The sequence below is a fragment of the Aedes aegypti genome, chromosome 2, assembly GCF_002204515.2.
Source record: "Aedes aegypti strain LVP_AGWG chromosome 2, AaegL5.0 Primary Assembly, whole genome shotgun sequence".
NCBI lineage: Eukaryota > Metazoa > Arthropoda > Insecta > Diptera > Culicidae > Aedes > Aedes aegypti.
Window position 1 is genome coordinate 389,753,811 of NC_035108.1, and position 12,207 is coordinate 389,766,017.

At 38.9% G+C, this 12,207-nt stretch overlaps 1 protein-coding gene across 6 annotated transcripts in view; it reads left to right on the forward strand.

Moving 5' to 3' along the window:
* LOC5572795 overlaps positions 1 to 12,207 on the forward strand; it is a 151,320-nt gene that overhangs the window by 94,697 nt on the left and 44,416 nt on the right. For all 6 annotated transcript variants that reach the window (XM_021846983.1, XM_021846984.1, XM_021846985.1 and 3 more), the window contains one exon: positions 10,686 to 11,869. In XM_021846983.1, coding sequence (XP_021702675.1) covers positions 10,686 to 11,869 — 1,184 coding nt within the window. The remainder of the gene's footprint in view (positions 1 to 10,685; positions 11,870 to 12,207) is intronic.

Consider the following 12,207-nt stretch of genomic DNA (forward strand, 5'->3'; position numbering starts at 1 on the left):
GCCTCCGGAACAAGTGACGTTTCCAAAACTCGTATTGACTTTACTCATTACCGGTTTTCCCGAACAAGCACATCTGCCGAAGCAATTCTCACGTGTTACCTGTAGCTTGTTTACAATAATAAACATCTATTTTTATCTTTATGTTTATTTACAATTTTCTCGGCCTCTACGCACAAATAGTGCCTTCTAGCATACAGAAATCCTGTGTGGCAAAACAGCTAGTACAAACTTATAGGAGCATGTTATTTGAGTTAAACAAATTAAAACTTTACACCTAAGTCATATCATGTTACGTTAACATTAAGTTTTTCGTTGGTTTTTATTGTTATGGCCAAAGTTTTGAAAGGTTTGCTGTTGTTCTCAAACAATCTCACGTTTGTCTCATGAGCTGAGAGCCCGCATTTCATACATGTTTTGAATTCTAACTATTTGAAACAACGCTGTAACATACCTTAGGTAGGTATCAATTTTGTTTCTGAACGACTCTTTGCTTCTTTAATCCTTTATTTCCCTATTTCTTTGCGAAAAACTCGTTTTTATAAAAATGGCTTGAATAAACAATGTTGTAAATGGATTATTTGTTCGAAATCAGCTCATACATTTTTAGTTGTTTTCAATAGTACATTGATTGTTTAGCAATAGTTTCAACAATATGTTGACAGTGGGATGAAACTGATGGGTATGAAATTATTTTCTAACAGATATTGCATAGTATTCATCATCTTTGGTAAAGTTACCACTGATGCATTCGCTTTTCATAGTGCTTTATGTACAGTAAAGAAAAGCTAAGAAAATATTCTGAAACCTCTGTTGAGAAAGACCCCACGCCACGAGTTACGCATGGATTTTTTTGAACGACTTCTATTATTATTGCAGAAATCCTTTTTTATGAATTTATTTGCATAATTGATGATCTGCTCCAGAGAAAGCATAAAGCCGTCAAACATGTGAATAGACAGAAGTATTCCCATAAGATCCGGAAACTTATTCTATTTTAAAGTCCACAACTTAAACATTGCTTCCACAAAATTTTATCATCTATATAAATAAAAAAGGAATGGTGTTTGTATGTCACGAAATGGCTTGAGAACGAGACAGCTAATTTACATGATTGTGCGAAGTGATCATCTTAGCACCTACACTAGAGTGATTAAAATTTTGAAATTTTGGCTCCCCTATGCTTAAACGACTTATATTATAGTAACTAGCATCCTCCCAAAGTTTGAAATGAATCGGAAGAAATTCGACTGTGCACAGGACATTTGAAGTTAATATGGAGATTACTATGGAAAACGCCATTCTTTTGTGTTCAGCCTTCTATTTCTTCGTCATGATGTTTTATGGAAAAGTGAACACAATCTTCTCATGTGAAATTGTTTCTGCCACAACTTTGCCGAAGACCACATTTTGATTGGACGTCAGGATAAATTGCTATTCATAATCATAAACTGGGTATGCATTTTTTGTTGCCCGGCAGGCAACAGTGGTGTTTCTTGTGAGTAGAATAGATCAAAGTAATCCAGGCTACTATGTTCTAAAACAAAAAAGCAGTGTTGCTCTGAAAGTGATTGAATGATCATCTCAGCATGGTTCAGACTTTGTTATCAATAATAACATATTATTCTTACGTCCATGTGGTCTTCAGCAAAGTTGTAGTTGGAAAGATTTCACATGAGAAGAGTTTGCCCACTTTTTCATAGATTATTTTTTGAGCAGTTAGAGGACTGAACACAAAAGCTTTGCCTTTTTCATACTAATTTGCATACAAACTTCAAATGGCGTGTGCACAATCAAATTTCTTCCAAATCACTACAAATTTTGGGAGAATGATTTTTATCATTTTTGACACCGTTTAACCATAGGGGGGCAAAAATTTCAAAATTTGCAACAGTCTAACCTACTATTCCTTGCTAGTTAAAAGTAAGTAGATTTGTGAGTATGACTTGAAGTCTAGGGATGTGAATACTTTTCGGATAGTGGTGATTATCCAAATTATAATTGATATTAGTACAAGTGGATAACTGAATCAATGAAGTGTGTGTATTTGATTTGACGTTAGTTATGTGTTGGCGTAAGTTAATTTTATTTCGAAACAACTATTTGTGCGTAAGTAAAAGTAATTAACGGAATAGTAATCTCAGCATAAAGAAATTCTTCTGCGTGTTATAGACCCCCTATAGAAAAACATAAAATTAACACTCAAAGCAACCTTATTCCTATGATAATCTACCGGGGGAACTTCGATTGCATTATTGATCAGCAGTTTCAGGCAAAATATTTGGTGTGAGACGCATAAATACAGATATGTGAACAGTTATGTAAAAGAAACCACACAAGAGGGTCCATATTACGCATTTCCAGGTGGATCCATAATAGGCACGTCGGCAGCGAGCCGGTTTACATGGGTATCAAATGGAGGGTCCATAATACGAAACGTCAAATTTGTAAACATTCCTATTATGGACCACGGGAGGGTCCATAATAGGCATTCGGACAACAGTTTTCCAAATGCATATTTCGCTGGAAAAATCGAATGATTTTTTACGTTTCATAGGCGTACTATGAGTAAAAACATTGAACTTGTTGTTAGACTCCATAAAACGTGCGTCTGAGATATTATTGCGGAAAAGCGTCGAGAATGGATTTCAGTTAGTAAGGGGTCATTTACTAGCATTGAAACCCTAGGACCTAGGTTCTTGAAGTGTTCCGACGTGATTGCGTAATAAATTGCGAAACTCAGGATATATACCGGGAAAGTCGGGATAACCAGATTGAATATAACTGTCATTTTGTATGGGACGTTTCATGGCGATTTTCAACAGCCTACTTGATGACAAGATAAAGTTTGCCGAGACCACTAGTTATCAGTAATATTAGAATTAAAATTTTCAAGGATCAATGAAATGTTCAGAAATCTATATAAATAAAAATGGAGTGGTGTTTGTTTGTCATGAAATGGGTTGAGAACGGATGAACGGATCGACGTAAGTTTAGTACTGTTGCACTCGACAAGGGATGCGACGTGATGGTGCGAGGAAAATGCTGGGGAAGGTCTCCGAAATAATCAGGAAACTGTGGGAGATGACTTAGGGGTCATGCACAAATAACGTCACGCTCCAAGGGGGGGGTGTGGGTCGAGCCAAGCGTGACAAGCCTTACGAAATTTTCGGAGGACTTATACAAAAAGTGTGACGAAGGGGGGAGGGGGTCGAAAAAGTTCAAATTTAGCGTGACATAATTTGTGTACCATCCCTTATGTGTAATTTTGTGAAAAACGATAGTTTCGGCTGATGGCGCTATACCACCTTCAAAATTTTTTGTGCTCTCGTTGTTCCTGAATCCGCCGATATTAGCAGGTACAACGAAATCCGGGTTGTAGTGCTTTGTACAGTGATAAACAGCTGCAATAAAACTGGCTGATGGTGCAGTAATTTAAGTGTTATTTTTTATTTGCGAAGATTTCAAAGATTGCTTGTGGCGTGCTAGACTTTTTCATGATTCCGTTAGTGTTACGCCACCCGGATAGTGTTTTTTTTTTTCGTTTGGCATAAGTGAGACTTTGACAAAATAAGACAAAAAAGCATACGGTTGTGAGATTTTCATCATTTTTAATTTTATACTTTCTGTTAATAAGTTTTGAAAACCTGTGTTAAGTATGAAAACCGCATTCGATGATGATTATTGTGCTACGCAGAAATTAGTTCAAATTCAGATATGAAACCATTCAGAGGATGTCGATTCAAATTTCCAAAAGATTAATATTAAAGTTTTTGAGGAAACGTGTTTTTACTCGGCGTTTCGATAAATGGACGGATTTGGTGAGTTTTTTTTTTTTCCCTCATCTGTAGAGCCTTTTAACCACTGCTTCCATTATTTAGGAATATTGTGGTATGACCCATATTTTATTTGGTGCTCATCAAATATCCTTTCACAATTGAGATGTGATAGACATTGGTTGATGTGTCACACTGTTCCAACTGGGCACAACTCGTTTTATAAAGTCTATTACCCTATTAGGACTACCTTGCCAAATTTCCAAGGGCTCCAATAACCCTTTTCCAAATGTTAACGTTCTTTGATTAAGCAATGCTCCGCAGTTGCAGAGTAAATGCTCAGCAGTTTCGTCTTCAGCTTGACAAAAACGACACTCAGAGGATTGTATTTTTCCTATATTTTTAAGATGATACCTACTTGGGCAGTGACCGGTCATCAGGCCAGTTATTACCCTAAGATTTCCTTTATTAAGCTTCAGTATAGCCCGGGCTTTAGCTAGACTGGGTTTTATGAATCTTTTCGCTTGCTTGGATGTATCCGTGGCGTTCCAATTGGATTCTACCATGGACATTTCCCAATTTTTCAGTTTCATCCTGAGAGTGCACTCAGGAATACCACAGAACGGTTCAGGGCCTACAAAGCTCGAAGCTGCACCCTGTCTTGCTAGATTGTCGGCGATTTCATTCCCCTCAATTCCACAATGGCCGGGCACCCAGTACAATGTAACTTCGTTCCTACTGGCCAATTGCTTCAAAGAAAGAATGCATTCCCACACTAACTTTGATCTACATGTGAATGCCTTTAGAGCATTCAAAGCTGCTTGACTGTCTGAGAAAATACAGATCTTTGCAAACCTATAGTTTCTTTTGAGACAAACATTTGTACAGTCAATGATGGCTTGTATTTCAGCTTGGAACACAGTGGGACTGCGCCCCATAGCGATTACCTTGCTGATACCAGGGCCGAAAACTCCAGCTCCGGTATTGTCGCCCATCTTTGACCCGTCGGTACAAAACACAATAGAACCTGCACGTAAACTTGGCCCACCAGAATCCCAAGTATAGCGGCTTGGTTTAACCACTTTAAAGGGAACATCATAGTTGGTCTTCGTTGTCATCCAATCTTCTATTGTTTTGTTATCTGAATTCAAATTGAATTCCTTGATGATTTTCATGTGACCAATCAAATCACCATCTAGTATTTTATTATAACGAATAAACTGCAAGGCATTTTTTGCAGCTTGCAGTTTAATGAATTGATGCAAAGGCAGTATATTAAGAAGGGCATCCAAGGCAACCGATGGTGTACTGTTCATTGCCCCTGTCATTGATATACAAGCAAGTCTCTGCAACTTAGCCAGCTTCTTCTGAGCGGTTACCTCATTTGTCTTGGGCCACCATACCAGTGAAGCATAACTAATTTTTGGTCGGACTATTGCTGAATAAATCCAGTTTACCATATTAGGTCGCAGTCCCCAAGTTTTTCCTAGGGCTTTATTGCAGACCCATAGGGCATTAGTACCCTTACTTATGACCTTGCTCAGATGAGAGTTCCAGTTCAATTTCTTATCCAAAGTAACACCAAGGTGTTTAACTTCTTCCGAAAATTGAATTTGAACTCCATTCAAAGAAGGCTGTATAAGCTTTACCTTTTTCCTTCTGGTAAAAGGCACGATAGTAGTTTTTGAAGGGTTTACGTTTAACCCCTCTTTCCTACACCATTTGAGAGTAATGTTTAACGCAGTTTGCAACCGATCGGAAATCGTGTTATCAAACTTTCCACGAACTAAGATGGCCACATCGTCGGCATATCCAATTACCTCAAAACCTTGATCTATTAAATTTCTAAGGTGTTCGTCTACTACAAGAGACCACAGTAAGGGCGATAACACTCCTCCTTGAGGACATCCCTTCGTAGATCTTATAGATATTTGCGCACCTCCTAGATCAGCAGAAATTGTGCGACCCTTGAGCATGGTCATAACCCATTCGATAACACTTTTATCCAAGCCCCTTGCTTCCATGGCTGAACTCATAGAGCTATAGGATGCATTATCGAATGCTCCTTCAATATCGAGAAAAGCAACCACGGCTATTTCTTTGGCTTCAAGAGATTTCTCGATTTTATTTACCAGCGACTGCAGCGCCGTAATGGTAGATTTACCTGATTGATACGCAAATTGGTATTTACAAAGAGGCATTTCTATTAAACTTGTTGACTTGATGAAGTCATCAATTATTTTTTCCATTGTCTTTAAAAGAACAGAGGAAAGGCTTATAGGTCTAAAGGCTTTGGGAGTTGTTTTATCCTTTCTTCCAGCTTTTGGAATGAAGACAACTCGAACCTTTTGCCACGCTTTTGGAATATATGAAAGCGCAACACTTGCTTTGAATATTTCGGTTAAGAGCGGACAAAGCGTCTCTTTTCCTTGTTGCAGTAAGGCTGGGAAAATATCATCTTTCCCGGCAGATTTGAAAGGCTGAAAAGAACTCAATGCCCATTCGACCCTCGAAGGCGTGAAGATTTCACAAGCTTTCTGATAGGCATTTATCGACCATACATGTCTTGCCTCATCTGAGACCTGTTCTTCATCCGAATATGGGATCGATTCAGGGAAATGAGTTCTCATCATTACTTCCAGTGTTTCAGAAGAGTCAACAGTATAACTGCCGTCTTCTTTTTTAAGGCAACCTAGACCATTTGAATGGTCTTTTGAAAGGACTTTGTGCAGCCTTGCAGCTGCAGGAGCGTTGTTGATGGTTTCACATACCCGTCTCCAGTCCTTACGTTTGGCGTGCCTTAGTTCTCTGTTGTATTCTGTTAGGGCTTTTTTGTATCCAACCCAATCTAAAGTGATCTTTGCTCTATTGAACAACCGCCTGGATTTCTTCCTCAATCCTGCCAGCTTGTCATTCCACCAAGGCACATCCCTGTTAGATGACCTTTGTTGAATAGGACAGCTAGCATGATAAGATGAGACCATTTGGTCAATGATCCCATCAGAGGCATTTTCCAGTTGTGAAACAGTCGTGAACTGTTCACCGTTTTGGTGAGTTCATATAATAGAAATATTAGTAGTAGAACGCTAGTGGCGCTGTTATCACAAAACTGATTTAACTAATTATTACATTAAAGTGCTATTTTTCATTAATTGATCGATCCCACACAATAGAGAATGTTTTGTTTTGGCCTTTGACACTTTGAGGCCCGGTGCTCGTGCTGTCACATCGCAGCAAACTAGATGTTGGTCACACGAACAGCAGCGACATTGGCATTCTTAGGTTAATGCTTCTACTGTTCATATTTGCTGTTACTAATTCTGGGCTATTTCTGTAGCATGGGGTTGGGTCATTTATTCTTCTCGTTTCAGAGAGCGAGTAATGGCGCTCAAACCAAAGCTTCTTTTAGATAGGGCACAAGGTGGAAATACCTGTGTCTCATCTCTGGAAGACGAACACGCATGGAGTGACTTTAACTTTCTTAGCAACGTCACTTCCAACGATGATGTAAACATTTCATTCACACTTACACTCAATTACAAAAAGTATACTAAACTACACATACACTAAATTTCAATCCGGTCACATCACTCGCTTACAGTGAATCCTAGACTATTTCCCTTCCCATCATCCAACTCCTTGACATCTATTAGGGCGTCGGTGAATCGCTGGCTTCTCTTCAAGTAGGTGTCATATCATCATTTTCCTTTCCTCGTAACGGAGAAGATGGGCGTGGCCGGCAATGGAAATTATCCTGTCTTTGCATCTCTGACTTCCGATTGGATAACTATTTGATCCAAAATAGTTTTCCATGAGCAATTGGAATAAGTGTTGTAAAGTTTCTAACATGACAATTTTCAGTATGCAATCTACGAAATACTCCGTTACCACGCAACGCAACGCAACGCAACGCATCCCTTATGTGTAATTTTGTATGGGGGATTACATGACGTTTTACAACAGCCTTCTTGATGGCAAGAGGAAGTTTGCCGGGACTACTAGTTGAAAAAAAATAGTATTGACCTCAAAGCAGTTTATGAATACGCCTTTACCGGAAATTTACCAATGATATACACATGTAAAAATGATCAATTGACAAAGAGACTGATAGCTCCTTATAACTGTGAAAGTGCTCATAAGAACACTAAGCTAAGAAACACGATCTGTCTGAGTTGGGACGTAACGCCAGAAAATATGAAGATGAAAATTTGGGGTTTGAGTTAACTCGACAACTGGTACTATGCCCTTTATGAAAAACCATGTATTTTAAGCTGCCACAAAGCACCAATACAGCCGGGTCGAAACGTGTCCCATTTGAGCCCAACCGGAACTGAATTCAGAATACCTGCAACCGAAAAAATTATAAGTGTCCAATTTGAGGCCTACCAGAATTGATATCAGAAGATCCAAATATGACCATGTCCATTTATTAGTCTATGGCGCCATGTATGTTTACTTAAAGATGAAAAATCACGAACTTTAAGTCGTCGAACTCATATTGGTATGTAAAATTACCTAAGCGCCCCCTTGTGGTCCCTGTCGGAACCTGAAGAAGATCATCAGTTGTGATTCCATTGTGACCACATGGTCATTAGTGTGGGACAAAATTTAGATTCTCGTTCCTGTCCACTTTTTGGATTGCATTCAGGTCCCATAACAACTGTGCAAAGTTTCAGCTCGATCGAAGAAACTATATTTTAGCGCCAGCCGTTCAAAGTTTTTATGGGATTTACTATGGGAAAACTTAGTTTTGCAAAGAAAAATCGCCAGAGGTCGCCTATTGTCCTCTATAAAAATTCTGAATACAGATCTTGATAGGTATTTCTACGATGAACAACATTGCCGAAGACCGCAAAGCAATCCGATGCTTGTGAAAAAAGTTATTAAGCATAGACTATTCGGAAACTCTGCAAAATTTTGTTATTATTGTTATTCCTTTACATGTTAATCAACGTCGCCTTGCCAATAGGTTTTCAAGTGTCGGATTGTTTTGCGGTCGTCGGCAATATTCTTCATCGTAAAAATACCTATCGAGGTCTGTGTTCAGAATTTTTATAGAGGTCAATGGGCGACCTCTGGCGATTTTTCTTTGCAAAAGTAAGTTTTCCCATAGTAAATCTCATAAAAACTTTGAACGGTTGGCGCTAAAATATAGTTTCTCCGATCGAGCTGAAATTTTGCACAGTTGTTATGGTACCAAAATGAAATCCAAAAAGTGGACAGGAACGAGAATCTAAATTTTGTCCCACACTACTGACCATGTGGTCACAATGGATAGATATAAACTGCTCAGGATAGTATCTTCATATCTAAGTGACCATCAAATACTGATTTATTTGATGTTTTAGACGTATTTACTTTATATACTGTTGAGTATCCTGTTTTGGCTGCTTTATTTTAGTTCGTGTGAAATCTCTGGATGTCTAGTTTTGGATCGAACAAGATCATTTCAAGGGTATTGTTCACATAAAAATAGAAGAATAGTTGACAATATTCCCGATGTTCGAAAATGTTCCCATTTTGTAAAAACCCTAATTCATAACTTATTCGCTGCACCTGCCATTTAGCTGGCCAATATCCTTAAAATAGTTCCCTACGTCCATGTCTGAGTTAGCTTTTTCAAATGATGAAGCTCAATATCCATATTTAAACGGTTTACAAGAAAAATTAAATTGATCTATCGTTGGCCGGTGCTAAGGGATTCCCATAAGTAAAAATAAAATACCCGAGGATAAATCTGATCTCAGTGACTAATTTAGCTCTCACATGACGTCCATAGTCGAAACTATAAAAACAAGTTGAGTTGGGGTCAGATTTATACTAATAAATTAAAAGTTGATTAAAAAGGAAGATAGGGTCATTTTTACCTGACTTGGCCGGTATAACTCTTAGCCGGTAGACATATTCAAAAATTCCAATGATGATAGAAAAACTAGACATCCACACTATTCCACTCGAACAAAAACGATAAGAATTGCCGAAATGGTAGCAATTTGAACTTGTTTTCGTTTGTTGCGCGTATACGGGTTAAAACTACGCGGGCTTCAAGATTTGTTCGTAACTTTCTGAAAACAATATTAGACTCGCGATCTAATCGTGGTGAAATCATCAAAATCAGTTGAGAATTGATAAAGTCATTGCAATTTAAAGAAAAAAAAATGATCGATTTTTTACGTAGATACTGAAAAGGACATTGGCATTTGCAATACCCCAAAAACCACTTTTTCGATTGCGACCTTGGATTCTTTTGATACTAATTAGGGTGCAGAGCTACTTGAACACTTCCTTGATTCACTTTGCCATGGGTGGTATTTGTCGGTCGTATTGTCTGAAACTTTGCAATAATATTATGCATGTGGCCAAATATGAGCCAAGCTTTCAAAAAACCCCACTGTCGGAGTGAATCAATAGTGCCAAGAATAGGATCCGGCTCCCTATATGTATTTGTGTCTAGTTCTCACTATGCTAAAAATGTTAATTGGGTTTTTTGTAAGATCAAACTATACTCTGCAAACTTTCCCCTCGAAACAATTAAAAAATCAAAAACAAAGTTACACACTTGTGTGTGCTATGAGACAAAACACTGAACATCAGCTTTACTGAGGTTGCTTGAAAAAAAGCATTAAAGTTGCGTTTTATTACTGAATTGATATTAAGCTCTGAATTTTATTCATTTGCTCATTAACGCGACTGGTATCTCCAAAGTAGAAACAATATTGTTTGCTGTCGGCAAAATCTCATTCGATAATACTAATTAGCCTGTCCTTATTCAATTTCCACTGAACCATTACGAAAAATGCCCTAAGACCGAAAACACCAATTAATCGTTCCGGTTCAGAACGATGCCAATAATTTGCTCCATCTCATTTTCGTCTCTTATTTCTTTCACGCAATGGCATCGCGATAACGCAGAGATGGCACCAATTGGCCGGAACCGACCATCGATTTGGAAGTATGGATGCTGTCGGACTATCACATCATTCCGCCGGAAATTGAGGAAGCCGGTTCCATAACGCACCCGGGTCGATTTGGACTCTTTATTCCGAAGCCGCTGATCCGGAAGGAGGATATATTTCCGAAGCTGTACCCTTACACCATGTTCCAGGAAGATCTTAACAATCCCAAGTATTACGAGTTGATCAAAAAGTTCGATGTGGCGGATGGAGTGCTGGAAGTGCTGAAGAGTTGGGCTGAGAGGAGTTGCAAAAACGAAAATAGATGCAATCGAGACGGGATGTATGTGCCGGATCAGTGCAAAGAGGGTAAGAAGTGTGCACTTGTGCTGGCGCCGCATTACGAGGATACAAAGTTCATTATAAAACACATCGATGAGCTAAAGTTTCAGCTGAAGGTTATCTGGCTAGGAGGTAAAATAAAACTTGGCATCAAACATCTGATGAGCGTGTACGGAAGCGACAGAAAGAGTTCAAAAAAGTTCCTCGTGCTACATTGGACTCCGTCGGAGGTAATCGACAGTAAAACGATGGAATATGTACCAGTCACAATGCCACGCTGTGAAGACATCGTCGTTAGCAATAACACTGGCTGCAAGTACGAACTGACGCCGTTGCTCAAATACCATGCTCACGAGTTTGAATCATCTCAACACGCTCACCAGTCGCTGGTCAGGGTGTACTTTGACACGTCTGGCATACAAGCGCTAATCGATTTGTATGACAAGTACGAACCGCAGATTCTGCGGGCACGCGATGAGACAAATTTGGAGTATGACGAACATGCTGTTGCTAGATACTACAACCAGATAGCTTGTGAATGGCTGAAAACCAACGAACCGGCTTGGCACAAGTGGAAACCCAAGGGGGAGGAGAAAGAAGAAATTTATATTGGCGGAATTTTCCCTCTATCAGGACTTGGCCGGGCATATTTGGGAATAATGCCCGCGGCAATTATGGCCCAGCAAGCGATCAATAGTAACGTAACAATTCTGCCCAATCACAAGTTAATTATCCTGAAAAGTGATGGCCAGTGTCGCGCAGACAAAGTTATGAAAAACTTCATCAATTATTACATCATGCAGGAAAGGATGATTGGCGTCTTGGGACCGGCTTGCAGCGATACCGTCGAACCAATTGCAGGTGAGTCAATTCTAATTCTCGCCACGGTTCTCCACAGACCGTTATTATCAGAAAAAAAAATGTTCGTTTAATCTGTGCTCACCAGTCGTTTTTTATGGCTGTACTGCATATCTGGACAACATTTAAAAAAAAAAATAGTAAGATCGTTTCGAAATTAAGCTTTATTGATGGTATAAATTCACAAAATCTAAGGAAATCAGAGTTAACCCCACGGATTCTTAAACTAGAAGAGTTTTTGAGAACCTGTGAAAAAATGGTGCAAAAATATCGAGAAACGAAAAAGTTATCGCGATTTGAATATTTTTTTGACGGTAAAAATGAAGCTGCCGGTAGAGGGG